Genomic DNA, 15,780 nt, shown 5'->3' on the forward strand with positions numbered 1-15,780 from the left:
CACAGGGAGGGCTTTAATTAACATAGAATATATTTTAAAAAATAATAATAATAATAAATCACTCTGGCTTTCTCCTCCTCCGCAGCCGGGAGGCCGTGGGGCGAGGGGAGGGGGGGGGCCCGGCGCCCCGGGCGTCCCCGTCCCCGTCCCCCCCCCGCGGCGCGGACGCGGCCTCACCACAGACGAGGGATCAAAGTTACAAGTGCTTTTATACAGGGCCCGGCCCCGGGCGGGGGCCCCCGGCGGCGCGGTAACATACGGGTGGGTATACGCGGCGTAGCGGGGAACGGGGGGGGGGGGCGCGGGGAGGGATTTCTCTTTAAACACGATGATTAGCCGGAAAAAAACGGAACAGAAGAGAAGCAGCCCCCCCCTCCCCCCTCTTTTTTGCTTCCCACCCCCGGCGGCGCGGAGGGGGGTCTCTAGCTACGGGAGCTATGTACAGGGAAGAGCCGCCGGCCGCGGGGCCCCCCCGCCGCCTGCCGCGGGGCTCCTGCCCGCTCGCCGGCTGGCGGCAAGGGCTCTGCCCGCTGCTCTCGCCCGGGATGCTTTACCGTACGGAAACCAAAGTAAAGAGGGAAAAGGAAAAAAAAAAAAAAAAAGGGAAGGGGAAAGGGGGAGCTGGGCTGGCGCAGCCGCGGGGGGCCGTGGCCGCGGGACGGGCTGGAAGTCAGGCTTGTTATCGACGCTCGCGGAGTCCCTCCTGGGCGCCCGCTCACTGCAGCCGGTCCGTCCGGAAGGAGTCCTCCACGGCCGGGTCCGTGAGCAGGGCRTAGGGGTCGCTCAGCATGTTCAGTCCGTCCAAGGTGAGTGGTTCGATTTTGAGGTCCTCCTCCAGGCCCAGGGTCGACGTGTCCACCTCGAAGCCGGGCACCCCAGCCAGCGCCGTCGCGATCTCCTTGGAGATGCCGGGCGGGGAGTCCCCTGGGCACGGAGAGGAGCGTCAGGACCCGCCAGGGAGGGGGGCACCACGGCTCCCGCCGCCCCCTCGGTGCTGCCCTGCACCTCTCCCCATCCATGGGCACCAGCAGACCCCCCCRGGGCCCCGTCTCTCTCCCCGTCCCCTCCCTGCCACGCTCGGGGTTGACGCAAATCCCGCAGGCAGCACTAAAACCACCGTCGCAGTGACCAAGGCAGCTCAGGACCTGCGAGCCGCCGCAGTCCGGCCCCCTCGGCACCCACCTGTGAGGATGATGTTGGGGATGGGGCCGTGGCGGCTGCAGTTGCTCAGGTTCTGCCGGTTGAGGACGTGGGGGTCGTAGCCGCTGTCCGCCTGGTGGTAGTTTAAGGCACCCAGGTCCTCGGGGAAGGCGTTGCTGTTGCCCGTGGGGCTCTCGCCCATGCCGAACTGGTCAAACTGCAGGAGAGACGGGTCGGGCCGTCACTCAGGCACCAGCGCGAGGACGAGCGGCCCGGCTGCAGCCCGGCTGACGCTCGGGGTCCCACCGCCACCGCCCGGCGCACTCACGCTGCCCAGGCCGAAGTCGCTCAGGGGCTGGCCGAGCTGCTGCGGCTGCAGGGAGGCGTTAGGCTGGTACGGCGAGGCGTAGGGGCGCTGCGGGGCCGCGCTCTGCGGCACGGGCTGCTGCGACGGCTGCGGGGGCGGCCGCGCCGGCGGCGCGGGGGGCAGTGCTGGCTGCGGCGGGCTCTGCACCGCCTGGGGCAGGGGCTTCTGGCTCTGCTGCGGGTGGGACTGCAGGAGCAGGCCCGGCTGGCTGTAGGAGTACGGCGGGAGGCGCTGGTCGGCCGGCAGCTTGCTGGTGTCCAGGGGCACCCCCTGMGGACGGAGCAGAGCGAGGGGTTAGCCGGTGCCCGCGCCAGGGCCTGGATGCATCCGTCCCCTCCGCTCAGGCCATGCCACCGCACGGGCGCCCGCCTGTGCCGGGTGCCCTCCGCACCCCGGCACGTGCGTCACCGGCCGGAGCAGGGAGGGCACGGAGCAGCACCCRGGGCAGGCTCAGGAGACCATCGCGGGGCTGCGGGGCTGGGATTCCCCGATTTACCGCCCGGGAGACAGCAGCCAGCCCCTGCACCCAGCCCTGCCACTGCCAGCACCCACCGTGGGCCGGGGCTCCCCCCTCCAGCGAGGGATCCCRGGGCACGGCCCGGAGCAGAGCGAGCCAGGCCCTGCCCCGGCCGGGACGCGGGGCGTCCCCCGCCTCGGGGACCGGCCACCAGCGCTGCTGCTAACGCAGCACCCGGCCCCGAGCGCGCAGGGCTCCGGTGGGGGGGGGGGCCAGGGCCCTGCCTGGCTCCCCTTCCCGCCCTCCGGCACGCCGGGGCGGGGGAGAYGGGATTCCCTGGCGTGCGGCTGAGATGAGGATGGAAACGACACAACAGAAAGAACTCAAGGAGGAGACGGAGGCGAGCGCGCGGCGCGGGGGCCGGCGCGGGCGATGGATCATGCATACCTGGGTGATGGAGGACAATGTGGGTGACATTGTTGGTGAGAACTGTTTGGGGTGCTGCCTTCTGGAGTCGCCACCCATTGGGAGGGTGAGGGGGCTGAGCGGGACCCGTCGGCGGGGCGAGGTGTTTATGGACGCCTGCACCATGGGGGGGTAGGAGGAGCCGCTAAAGCTGGACTGCAGGCTGGGGTTGCTGGGGGAGGACTGCATGGGCTGGCTGCGGGGGGACGTGGGGAGGGACGGGTTGCTGAGCGAGGAGGAGAGCGAGGAGGGCAGGGACTGGTTGGAGAGCGACGAGGGGATGGAGGAGCTGCTTTGCGAGGACTGCAGCGAGGGGTTGCTAAGGGAGGACTGGAGCGAGGGGCTTCGCAGGGAGGCCTGCAGGTTGGGGTTGCTAAGCGAGGACTGCAGGGACGGGTTACTCAGGGAGCTCTGCATAGGTGAGGTAAGTCCTGTGGGGACAAAAAAGAAGAGACACCACCGTTACCCACGGAGACACCACGCGCCCCAGGCTTTGTCCTCCCCGGGCCGGGCCGGGCCAGGCTGGGGCTCCCCGTCTGCCCTGGATGGGATGGAAGGTGACGGAGGAGACCAAAACGATGGAGACAGCAACAGAAACACACACACCCCAGAAACGAACCGGCTTCGGCACAGGGCGGCTCCCGGCTCCGCGTCCTCGGCAAGCAGAGAGCACCGGGGCGGGAGCAGAGCGGGCTGYGGGCTCCCGGCCAGGGCTGTGATCCCGCACCCTCCCGGGGGCATCGGCCGGGCTGTTCCTGTCTCCCCCGGCCTGAAGCCTCTCTCTCGGCTCCCCGCACAAGCCCCGTGCGTCTTGGCAGCTGGTCCCAGCCACCCGAGCCGGGAAGCGCTCAGCCCTGCACCTCCCCGCGTGGGGACTCCGGCTCTGGCGTCTCCCTGCCGCCGGCCGTGGGACGGGGCCTGCCCCGGAGGAGGGGGCAGCGGGCAGCCCTCACCTGGCGAGTCGTAGCCTGTCCCCAGTCCCATGCTGCTGCTGATGCCCAGGTGCGTCATGGTGTTGGCCAGGTTGCTGGTGCTGTTGCCCCCGCTCAGGCTGGGGTAGGCAGTCTCATCCGGGTCGAGGGGAGTGGGCAGCGGGGAGGGGAAGTGCAAGTTGGTGAGGTCGGGCAGGGAGCCGCCCGTGTTCAGGGCCGAGGGGATCAGGGGGACGTTGGCAGGCTGATCCGGGGATGGAAATATACTGGGAGAAAGAGAGAGACAAGCCGCTCAGTGTGGGAGCACCGCTGCCTTCCCCAGCATCCCCCCGAGCAGGCAGCCGGCAGCTCGGTGCCCTGGGCTCCAGCCCAGGTCTGCAACCATCCGCCGATCAGCCGCCCCCCAGGAGGAGAGCCCGCACCGCCGAGCCCAGCCCAGGACTTACTGGATCCCGGGGACTTCGCAGGACCGTGGACGGGCTGAGGACGACGAGAGCTGGGAAATCAAAGAGAAGGAGTGAACCGAGGCCAGGATGTTTATCTCCACTCCCCCCCAGACCAGCAGCGGTTTGAGGGCAGGAAGGAGATCAAGTGCCCTGGTGTTGCAACGCTCCAGAGGCAGGAAGCCGGCAGCCTCAGCGCGAGCGGGCCGCGGGGCAGGGGGTGTGTTGGTGACTTCCTCAAGGACCTTCCTGCCCTGCCTCCCCTGACGGTCTCCAGGTGGTGGAGAGCAGCACGCACCCACCCCAGAGACCCCTCGGCAGCCCGTCCGTCCCCTGCTCCCGCACGGCCGCCCCCCACACTGCCCGGCACGCAGCGCAGGGCTCGCTGCAGCTCGGCGCTCACCTTCTTGGTGTCCCAGGGCTTCAGCGAATGCTTGTTGTCGTCGAAGTTCTCTTCGATGGGAGGCACTTGGAAAAGAAACACTGGGGAGGGGGGAGGAGAGGAYCAGTGCGGTGCGGGGAGAGCGCACAGGCACACGAACCCTGCCCCGCGTCCGTCCCGGGACAGTAACCGTGTCCAGCACAGCCAACCTGGGGACACCAGACTGGGGCTGCCGGTGGAGGGGGGGGCACTACAGACCCCCCTGCCCCAGAGGGATCTGTCCGCTCTGCGCTGCCAGGCAGCAGGGACCCCCCCGACCCTGGTCCTACAGGGAACCGGGCGCTGCCTCCTGCATCCCACCCTTTGGCATCTGCCCCGTCCCAATCCAACCGCTCTTTGCAGACTGCAGGGGGGAACGGATTTGTGCTGGCCACGGGCTCCCATGGCTCAGCGCCAAGCTGTGACTGTCAGGTGAGGTGGGCCCAGGCAGGCATTTACCTTTGCTGTCTGTGTTCCCGTCCAGAAAACCTGCAAGAGAGCAGCTGATGGTTAGCAGCAGCGCACGGGGCCTTGGACGCCAGCCAGGAGCCAAGGCAGGAACAGGGCTGGCGCGTGACCCCCCTGCAGACGGGCACGAGAGGGCACAGGGAAATTCGAGGTGCTCTCGGCTGGGACTCCACGTTTGCCACCCGCCGTGAAGCACCCTGGAGGGCAGCAGGGCCGAGGGAAGGCGCAGCGTGGGACCTGCCGGGGAAAGCGGGGTGCCGAAGRCCAGCGGCCCCGAGGCAAGGGGCTACTCACCACTCCTGCGGCTGGGCGGCGGGGCGCCCTGCGAGGGGCCCAGGTACGCGTCCTGGGGGTTGGGATTCATCACACTCGTGTGAAGCGCAGAATCGGAATTTGTTCTAATTGCAAAAGAGAAGGAGCTGGTCAGCTGGGCCCCGGGATGCGGCTCCTGCATCCCCGGGAGCTGCCAGCACGCACCGCAGCGAGGGCGCAGCCCCCGTGCCCAACTCGCAGCCTCCTGCTGCAGTGCAGCTTTGCGGCAGCCCGGGGAAGCTGCTCGCGGGCAGGACCAGCCCCGGGACAGTGGGCGAGAGCACGGCCAGGAGAGCGGGGAGCTGCAGGCAGGGCTCGGGGACTGAGCTTGGCATAGGCCAGACTCCAGCTGGGTGTTCACAAAGGGGAAGAGCAGGGGGAGGAAGAGCACAGGGGAGCGGGGGGTTTTGCTAGAGGAACAACCRTCTCTTTCAAAGCCCTCTGAAACTACTTCACGTCCAACACTTGCAGCGCCCAGGGCCCGGGACAAGCGTGTGCAGTGCTGGGAGCTGCCGAGAGGCAGATGCCAAGTCACTGCACGGGGAGCCGGGCTCTGAGCCCCGTCCCCTCCTGCCACCCCCCCTTCCCACACGATGCTCTAAGCGCCCGGCATGGCGCGGAGGCATCCTGGTCCATCGCACCACGCTTCGACACAGCGGGGTTTGCTCCAGCCCCAAGACGCCTGCCGGACCCGTCTCCTCCGAGCGAAGGCTGCTGCGTGCCCACGTGCAGGGGCGGCTCTGCTGGTGCAGCACCAGGCCCCGAGGAGCCCTCACCTCCTCCTGGCACAGGGCCGGCGGGGAGGACAGGCTCCTCCGGGACCCTTTTGTTCCCTGGGGCCCTGGAGGGGCCAGGGGCAGAGGGCCCCGGGATATTGCATCCATTGTGTTCCCAATTAGTTGGTCTGAAGCGGATGAGTGCGGGGAGGGGCTGGGAAAAGGCTGCTTGAGCTAATGACGCGTCCCGGGACGGCACAAGGGGGATATTGTTCAGCTGCGGCACAGCTGAGGCGGCTCGGAGGCAGGAAGCTCCCCCCGCCGCCCAAGGGAGACGGCCCCCTCCCGCGCGGGGCCCGGCCTGGGAGCCGGCGAACGCTCACGGGACGCACGGAGCAGCAAGGACCCCGGCGCCAGCGGCGAGCCCTGGGGCGAGCCCCACGCRGGATCAGTCACAAGGAGATGGGACGGGGGCTGCTCCGAGCTGCTCCGTGCAGAGCCAGGACAGAGCCAGGGCTCCCAGGGAGACCCCGGGGCTATGCCAAGCCAGTCCCAGACCAACTTCCACCGTAAAGGGCCCTTCTGCACCCGCGGGGGATACCCTGCCCTGGGGGCAGGAGCCCTGTGTCCCCAGAGACGGCCCGCAGCAGCCACGCTCCCTGGGGAGCCCCGAGACGCTGCAGGACAGGAGTGCCTCCTCCCCGGGGCACCCCGTTCTGCTGGTGGGGCAGCCCATAGACCCCTTCCCCTCTCCTGGGAGACCGGAGCTGCCAGGACCAGAGCTGTGTCCACCCTGGGGGTCCTGGGGAAGGGCTGGAGTCCAGCTTAGAGACAGGAAGGGAGAGAAAATGGAATCAAAAATCATTCACCTGTTCAGAGCCGACGGCAGCCTAAACAAATGTCCTTTCTCCATAGGAAAGTTACCCCAGGGCATGGTCCTTTGTAACAAAAAACAGCAGGGTTACTTGGGGGGGGCAAGGGATGGGGAGAAGGGTGGCAGTGCCCCACCAGGGCCGTGGGGAGGGAGGGCTAGTGGCAGAGGTGGGGAGGCCGAGGGGCAGCAGGAGGAGGCAGGCGGGCTGCCTCACACGGACAAGCTTTGGGAGACGCAAGCCGGGGCATCTCCGCTGGCCTTGGGAATGCCCCTTCGGCACGGGGTCAGGGCTGATCCGAGGTATCCTCACCCTCCTCCCCAGCTCAGCCAACAGTCCGAGTCGAGCAGCAACGGGCAGCATGACCACGGGGACCCAGCTGCGCTGCCCAAGAAGGCGGCTGCGGGATCGCAGCCATTTACTTATGACTTGCAGCTCCCGGGACGAAGGGGCGGGCGAGATCCTTCCACGCAAAGAACCCCAGAACACCAAAACAACCAGTTCTGTGACTGGGGATGCTCAGCTCGAGGGCCTCCATCCCTGACCCTTCTCCAGGGCAGAGGAGCCCATGGGCTGGAGACCACCTTCCCCCCAGCAGCCCCGCRCGGGCTGGGCAGGCACCTCTGATCCTGGAGCACAGCATCACGCCGTGCCCTCCCCAGCGCGCCAGGGAAGCACCGCTGAGCCCCTGCCCTCGCACAGGCTGCCAAAAACCGGCYGGTATCCAGTGCAACGCGTGCCTGAACCTCAAGAGCCAGTGCTGGGGAGAGCTGGGGAAGACTGCAGACCTAAAGAAAGGAGATGGAGCCAGCCTCATCCCAGGACTTGCGCAGGAATCCCTGCTTCCCTCTCCCCTTCCCCACCTCCTTCTCAGCTGGGAGCAGAGGCAGATGCCAAGGGAATTTGATGGGGGTTCAGGCGAGAGGCCAAAGGGACTGGTCGTGCAGAAGGAACCACAGGCAACGGTTTGGAAGAGGAAGAAAGCCCCCTGAGCCTGGGGTGAGGAGTCAGCAGCAGGATCTGCAGCGAGACGCTCCTGGGGAGCCCGTGCCAGGAAAAAGCAGGGCTGCAAAGGGCCTGCTCCGCTCTCGGGGTGCCCACGCACCCTGCCAGGTCTGCGGGGGCAGCCCCCCGCCGCGCTGCTCAGGGCGAGGGTCGGGCACGCCACAGGGAGCCGGGGTAGGGCTGGGGACGCAGCCGACCTTCCACGCCTTGAGTAGGAACATGCTGGGGGACATCRAGTGAGGAAGTAAAGCCAGGGCTGTGTCACACAGGCAGGGATGTCCCCCGAGAGCGGCACCAGGCCACAGCAAYGTCCACCCGGCCGGGAGAGCCCCCGCGGCAGCAAAGGCACCGCGTCCCGGAGCCCAAGCCCAAACCAGCCCCCGCGAGGAGGGCCGCTGTGCTCGTAACGAGGGATGATAGAGCCAGGGCTGGGAACGGGGTGGGGAGATTCTGAAACCACCTTCCTCTTCTGGGAAAGAGCAGCAAAGGCTTTGCCCCRGAAGATAAGAAAGGACCGCAGGGAGGGCACCTGCCCGCTGGACTCGGGCGCCACGGGGGTGTGCCGGGCGACAAGGCCACGGCCCTCGCACTCTGCACCGACCTGCGCTGAAGCTCACCGAGGGGGGCAAAGTGCAAGACACGGCATTAACCTCCAGGCTCCGGCAGAGCCCCGGCACGCCACCGGACAGCGCAGCGCAACCCCGACCTGTCACCTGGGACCTGCGATCGCAGGCCACCCCCACGCTGGAGGGGGGAGACAGCAAAGCGCACGGCTCGCTCGGGCTCCCAGCAGGCCGAGAAGGTGGCCCGGCTGCACCAGGCGCCAAGCCGGGCGCTGACACGGGCTTCCCTCGGCAGGAGCACCAGCAGCTCCTCAGGGGCCCAGGGAGGAGCCGGTCGCCCGGGCAGAACGGTCCCCGGGTCTGTGAAGGAGAGCTGCACCGTGCACAGCACTTCAGAGGAAAGGTAGCCTTGAAAATAGAGCCCCGAGCGACCTCAGAAAGCACCGAGCCGCCCTGAACAGAGCCCCGAAGGGGTCCCTCTCCGGAGCTGCAGCTCGAAGGGATGTCTGCGTCCCCCCGACCGGGACGAGCGCCAGAGGRCGCTCAGGGCAACCTTGGGCCCGGACCCATCCGCGGGGTGACCCAGGCTTGGCCGGCCTGGTCCTCGCCCTGCTCCCAGGGCCAAGGGCCAGAGCACTCGGGAATTCAGCCGCCTGGTGATTCACCCCGGACAGGATCCCTCTTCCAACAGCCACCACTGCCACAGCAGCCAGGGCAGGCTGATGCCTTTGCACGTGCCAGAGCTGGCTCTTTGGGAGCAAAAAAATCATTCTGCCTTAAAAATAGCCATCTGCGTGGCAGATGATGTACCCGGAATAGGTGTGGGTAACACCTGAAACTACAGGAGAGGGATCGGTCTGGCTCTCCAGACTCGCTCTCTGCATCAGCGTTTCTTTCTGCCCCCTGTGCCTGGCTTCTCCTTCAGGGATTGGCAGGGGAAGCTGGGCAAATCCTCCTCCAAGGGATGTAACACGCTCAGCCTGTCTGCCTGCTACAAGGGACTCTCCCAAACTGGGCTCCTGCCAGCCCGTCTGTTTCCAAACTTTCGGTGCTCTTTAACACAGAGCAGGCCGCAGGCTCCAGCGCCAGCAACCCTGCCGGCGCGGGGAGGGAGAGGGCTGGAGATTGGCACCCGGCAGCCCGCGTGCTGAGAGCCGGCGTTAGAGGAAACACGGGATCTTTACCTCCTCCAGCTGGGCTCTGGTGGAGGTGACAGGTAGGTCGGTCCGTAGGGAGAGCTGTCGATGTGAAAAGCCTGTTAAGGACCAAACAGTGCTGCTGAGAAGCTGTGCAGAGGGAGGGCAGCGTGCAGGACTGCAACAGCGGCTAACGCAACTCTGCAGATGGGCCAGAGCACCACGCTTTGCTAACGCCCTCTAATCCCAAAGAGACGAGCACTGGGACACTGGGATCAGGGCAGGAGACCCAGCAGCGGGAGAAGGGTGTCTGCCCATGCAGCCGGAGCGGGAAGGGGCAGGCGCTGCTAAAGGATATCTGGCGCACGTATCGTCGAAGGGGGGACATCATGCGGCGTGGATCCCGCTGCACTCGCTCCACCAGGCCGTGGTGCCGGGTGCTGCGCGTGGAGTCCAGCGGCGAGTGCAAAGGGCCCTGCAGAGACGGGAGAGGAGACGTCGGGGCTGAAGGGACCTGCCTGTCTGCTGGGAGAGGGGGTCTTGGGAGAAGCAGTGGGAACAGACCCCAGGGCCACCTCGAGGTCCCTGAAACCCCCCCGTCACAGCCTGTGGGTGACGCTGGACGTGATGGTGGCAGATCCGGCCAGGCAAGCGCCCCCGCACAGCCCCAGGAAGCGTCTGCACACGCTGAACAGGCTGGCAGTGCTGCCAGGGGGATGGAGCCGGCGCCAGGGAAGGGGATTACGAGGGAACACCCACTTGCCCCCATCTGTCCCCAACAGCAGCCCACACCACGGTTGTTCATCCTCCCCGCAGCGCCTGCTGTTACGGACCCACCACAGCCCACGCCGAGTCTGCAGGTCCTTTGTACAGCACCCGATCCCCCCCCCGTCCTGCGCCGAACGGGGCCCTAAGCGTAGCCACCCTCCTCTTTGCACCACCCAGCCCCTTCGCCCCCGCGGGCGGCAGCCCCCCAAGCCCGCAGCCGGCGGAGCGGGCGCTGCTCACCTGGAACTCGGAGACGCCGCTCCCGATCTGGTTGACGTTGGGCAGCGAGCCGCTGTAGTAGGGTCCGCGGCTGTGAGCCAGCCTCAGCTTCTGCGCCTGCAGCTGGGCCGGGAGAGCAGGGCAGAGGCAGGTCAGAGGGAGGCCGAGCGACACGGGCCGAACGCCCCGCGGCCGAGGGAGGCCGAGGCGCTGGGGCGCCTCCGAACTGGTGCTTTACGCCCGAGATGCGCCCGCACCCCACTCACGGCGAGTCGCGGCCGTGGTCGCCCTCCTCGAGGCATCCCGCAGCCAAGCCCTAGGCGCTTCGAAGGCGCATTTGCCCCACGCGCAGCATCAAGCTCCTGAGTGCCCAGCTCCAACCCCACAGCCCGAATCCAAGGCAGGAGGCGACCTGCAGCCCTCACTCCCCGAACTCGGGCCTGGCCCCTGAGCCAGGCTCGCCGGACCCTCCTGGCCTCACGAATTGCACTCACAGTCCTCATCTAGCCCCAAAACACACGGGAGCGGGGCAAGGAGGGACCTGCCTGCCTCCTCGCTGTGGTTTGAGACATGCAGGACCGACTTCAGGGCCTCTCCACTTCAAAGCCGTTTAACGCAGAGGAGGCCCGACAAGGGACTTTCCTCTCTCGTGGGTGCAGGGCAGGGAGACTCAGACAAGCCAAAACCTAAGCAAGACACTGAGCCCCAGCTCGTTTTAGGAGGCCAGAGCGGGGAAAGCCACAGGTCACCCACACACTGCGGTGCCCAAGTCTCCAGGAAGTCTCCAGACCAGAGACTGAGCTCAACCCTGCTTCAGCCCAAGCAGTCAAAGCCCCAGGGCCCAGCCGAGTGACGCGGGAGGGCTCTGGGCTCCCTGGTCCCGTATCTCGCTGAGCACCGGCTGTCCGCACTTCATCCTGTCCCCTTCGAGACAGAGGTGCTGAGTTCTCCGGCAGGGACCTTGTACAGGACAGGCCTGAAGCGCCCTGGGCTGCCAGGCTGTGCCAGCGCCACGGAAGCCGGGGGAGATCCGGGCCGGGGCCGGGGCTTTGGCAGAGCGAGCAGGAAGGGCTGCCTGCGTGGCGCCGCCAGCGAGGTGCCCGCGTCCTCGGCGCAGCCGCGGCAGGGTGGCAGCCGGCCCCGCGGGATGGCGCCTGCCTCCCTGGGAAAGGCCCCCGAGACTGGATGGCGACGACACGTCGGCGGAGGGAATAAACACGGCTTCTCGGAGCGCTCCGGGCAGCAGCCCCGGGGCTCAGAGATAACCGCCTGGCCTTCGGGCTGGAGGCTCCGGCCCCACCAGGGCCAGGGCTCGGCCGCGCTGGCAGCCTTGCATGGGGGACTCGGCCCAGCCCCACGCTCGGACCCCCGGCGAGGGGAGAGCTCAGCAGCCCACGAGGCACCGAGACGCAGCAGGGCCAGGCAAAGCGGGTCGGCGCGCTCCTCGGAGCCGGCTGCCCTGCGGGGCCGGGGCTGCCTGCGCTGCCCCAGACGCCCGGCCCTGCTCAAGGCCAGGCCGGGGAGACTGAACGAAGGAGTCACTGCGAACCGCAGGCGGGAGATAACCGGGCCTTGGCACCCCGCGGAGGGCAGCGCCCGGCAGCACCCTCCCCCCCGTGCGCCGGGCCGCAGGCTGCTCCCGGCGGGAGGAAACCCCAGGGCACAGGAAAGATGCGTTAATGCCTAACCGCAGGACTTCCCAGGCCCGGCCTGGGGCAGCGCCGGCACGGACCATCGGCAGAGGCAGCCCCGGCAGCGCCTCATCCCCCTCCCGCAGCAGGGCGCCAGGCCAGACCCCAGCCCACGGTCCAGGGCTGCGCCAGCCCCGGAGGAGCCGGCAGAGCGGCACAGAGCTTGCAGCCGGGAGCCCGTCCGCAGCCGCCCCGGGGCCGAGGCCTCCTGCCGGCACAGCCAGCCACCCGGGCAGGGGACACGCCAGCCTCTCCTCCATCCCCTGCCCAAAGAAAGGGCCCGCGGCCGACTCGGCTCCCTCCACGCGGTCCCGGGCTGCCCTCGGTGCCCTCCCGGTCCCACGCTTGGCCCCCCCGCCAGGGCAGGGCAGTGACCCGCCGCGAGCGGAGCGGCGTGGACGTCCTCAGCCTCCCCGCTGATATCGCGAGAGGCAGGAAGACGCTCTGCAACCCGCGTCCTGGGAAACGGCTCAGCCCCGAGGCCCCCGAGCACAGCAGCACCCTGCCCCGAGCACGGCCCCCGGCTCGGCGGCGAGCCCAGGCCRGGCTGGCACCCGTCACGCCGCGCTGGTGCGGGATGCTGTCCCTGCCCCGCTGGGAACAGCGCGGCGCAAGGCGGCAGCCTGCACACACGCTCCTTCAACAGCCCCAAAGCGGGATTCGAAGCCGGCGGGCACCGACCCACTCTGCCGCTCGCCGGCTGCGGCCCCAGCAGACTCCAAGCCCTCTGCAACAGGACGGGCCGTTCCCTCCCTCCGGGAATCCCACGAGGGATGATCCCACCACCAGCGGCCACCGCAGCCGGCACTGCCAAGGCCACCTGCACCACAAATCAACCTTTTGGTTAGATCCACCAGGTGCCAGAGCAGTCCCAGACACCAGCGAGCACCAGCGCCAACGTGCACGTCGGATCTCTTACAAGCCCTGGAGAAAGAGCTGCCAAAACACAAAAAGCAGCTCAGAAATGGCTGCAGTTAGGAAACCTGCAATAGCAAATTCCCAAGCTTAAGACCAGCAAAATCCAGATCCAGGAAAAAAAAACGGGAGATTTAGTCAACAGCTGCCTGCGCTGGCACTGCAGGATTAGAGCGAGGAGCTGCACCGGGGCTTAAGGTCCTGGGATCCTGCTCTGCTCTCCAAGCCAGGGTCCCTGCGGGAGCCAGCGGAGGCTGAAATCAGGCAGGAGCCCGCAAGCCGCCATTCGCTGCAGTAAAACAACTCCTGGAAAAACAGGGCAAAGCTCAAGGGGCCGCTACACCCAGGCAGCAGGAGCTCGGCGCGGGAGCGGGGATCCTCCTGCCCTCGGAGCCGAGCAGCAGCCCCGACACACGCCGATGGGAGGTGGAAGCGTCTCCCCCGGGGAGGAGTCCTGGCATCCCCTTCCCGAGAAACCCAGCCGCAGCCGGCGAGGCCCAGAGGCAGGTGCCCGTGCGGGGCACACGCTGCCCACGCGACGGCCTCCGAGCTGCCCTCGGGGAGCAGCGCGGCCCGGCAGGGCAGAGCTCCTGACGGCGACCGGCCTGCGGCCACGCTGCACGCTCCTTGCCAGCAGCCCCAGCAGAGGCCACGCAGCCCAGATCCGTCCGTCACGGGAGAGCAGCCGGCACAAACATCCCGTTATTCCCGGGTCTGCTGCCCACCCACAGCACGGTGCGCCAGGGGCAGCACTGCCGGAGCCCGCAGCCCCGCTCCGGAGGCGGCAGGCACCCAGCCCTGGGCACGCAGGTGACGACGGAGGTGACTCGTGAGACCAGCGGTCTCATCCCGGCGCGCCAGCCTCCGCAGCCCTTCGGACAAGCTCTCGTGCAGGGGATAGCAAGAGCGGCAGCGGCCGGAAGACGTCCCCAGGCCATGCTGCTCCGTGCCTCCCCGGGGCTGCCGGTCTCGGGCACGAACAAACTTCTCAATGAGCCGACCCTGCCTGGGGCGGGCCGGCCCCACGGCAGAGATCAGCAAGGAGGACAGTCCTGCCGCCTCTCCCCCCGCTTCGCTGTACATTAACCAGCTGTTTACTGTGCAAACATGTTGTGGGAGGCTCCAGCCCACTCCCAAACTCACCAGAGATGCGCGGGCCACGGCTCCCGCCTGCCGCAGCAGAGTGCCAGAGGGCCCCGACATCAGCGGGGCCAAAACCGCCCGCCCAGATATCCTCCTCGGGAATCCTGCCTGCCCGTCGGGGACCAGGCTCCGTGCCGACGCTGGCACGGCGCGGAGGGAAGAGCAGCACATGGCTCCCTCCGAGCGGGACCGGAGCCCGCTCGCCAGCTGTGCCCGGCAGGACCCAGCCTCCAGGGCACGAGTCGCCCTCTGTCCTCATCGCCTTCCCCGCGCGGCTCCTCCGACCCTCTCGGCCTCGCTGCAGCCTCCGCTCCGTGGATCTCAGGTCACCGGCGTGCTGCTGCCTCACAGGACCTGGGGCGCCGGCAAGGGCTCTCTGATCCAAACCCTCTTTTAAAACGCCCGGTGGGCCTTGCTTCCCTGCTCCCTCTGTTCCGCTGACTCCAGGGGCGACACGAGAGCTTCCCCTTCAGCAGTCCCTGCCACCTGGAAGAGCCTCTCCGTGTCTCCAGCTCCCTTGTTTTCTGACCTCACTGCACATTCCTCTCCCCTCACTCGCCCATCCCATCCCTCCCCCGTCCTGCATCTGCTCCGGGAAGGACAGCGTTTGCCTGCCGGACCCCGAGGCTGCCAAGGCAGCCCACGGCACTTGCTCCCAGCCGCGGGGGCAGAGACTGCAGAGTGCCGCTACCGGACTGCAGACTGCGTTGGCAGAATCCGCATCTCCGGCAGCTGAATTCTGGCCAAATCCTAATCCTGGCAACATTCATGCAATCCCCACTGACTTCACAGGGCCAGCGCAGAGCAAAACACGAACCGGAGCCGACCATCTCTTCTAGATAGCTTCCCCTGCACGGGAAACCACGTTCCTGGAGGTACGTGGCTGCGTTCCTGGCCTCTCTTCTTCACTGCCAGTCCCCAAGTATCCAAGAGCAGCACCACTTGGCTCCTCTCCTAAGATCCCTTTGGCCCCATTCTGGGAAGCCCTGGGTCAGCGCAGGATAACAACGCTCATTCCCCACCCCCAGAAGCTGCCGAATGGGGAAATCTTGGCCACCGCAGGCACAGACGAGGAGACCAGACGCAGGCGCATCCCGCAAGCCCCGCTCGGCCTGCTCGCCCAAGCCAGCAGTGCCGCTCCCAACGCTACATTTTCTCAGGCTTTGGCCAATCTAATTTTAAGCGTCTCTGGGGATGAAGCTTCCGCCACTTCCCGTGGGAGCCAGTCGCATGGTCCTGCAGCCCTCGCAGGCGGGAGAGACCAACGCGATGCTCAGCCTAAAGCTCCCAACACACCGAGMATCCCTGGTGCTCACAGAGAAACCTCCCGAGCCCTAGAGCCAGTGGAAGATCACTCGGCAGAGGTGACTTCCAAATGGCAGTGCTGCTACCAGAACTTCCGACCTGGAAACCGTGTTCCCAAGTTGGGGCTCTCCCAGCACCCGGAGCTGACCGAGACCCGGTGGGCACAGCCAGAACCAGGAGGCAACCGCTCGCCCCGGAGCCCCAGGCGCAGGGACCCCTCCTCTCCCCCGGAGCAGCGGAAAGACAACTGCCAGCGAGAGCCCTCGCGAACCTGCCAAGCCCTTAGTCACATGGACGCCACAGGCAGCAAGAGTCGCTTTTTCCATCCGATCGCCAGGACGTGAACTCAGCACACGGAAACAGAGGACGCGCACGGTGCACACCAAGACCCACACACGGCAGCCACAGACCAGAACGAGCCACGTGCAAACCCGTGCCGAAA

General features: G+C 67.5%; 1 protein-coding gene across 1 annotated transcript; it reads right to left on the reverse strand.

Annotated features, from left to right (window-relative positions):
* Positions 1 to 17: 17 nt before the first annotated feature.
* CRTC2 (CREB regulated transcription coactivator 2) lies at positions 18 to 14,756 on the reverse strand. Its single transcript, XM_026080906.1, has 14 exons — positions 14,725 to 14,756; positions 10,306 to 10,510; positions 9,656 to 9,772; positions 9,346 to 9,407; positions 6,591 to 6,659; positions 4,988 to 5,091; positions 4,685 to 4,714; positions 4,208 to 4,287; positions 3,808 to 3,857; positions 3,383 to 3,627; positions 2,412 to 2,860; positions 1,469 to 1,777; positions 1,183 to 1,357; positions 18 to 924 (listed from the first exon to the last, which is right to left on the reverse strand). The coding sequence occupies exons 1-14, from the start codon at positions 14,754 to 14,756 to the stop codon at positions 716 to 718; spliced, it is 2,136 nt and encodes a 711-aa protein (XP_025936691.1). The 3' UTR covers positions 18 to 715.
* Positions 14,757 to 15,780: the final 1,024 nt, after the last annotated feature.

This window comes from Apteryx rowi, unplaced genomic scaffold (assembly GCF_003343035.1).
Source record: "Apteryx rowi isolate R43461 unplaced genomic scaffold, aptRow1 scaffold_530, whole genome shotgun sequence".
NCBI lineage: Eukaryota > Metazoa > Chordata > Aves > Apterygiformes > Apterygidae > Apteryx > Apteryx rowi.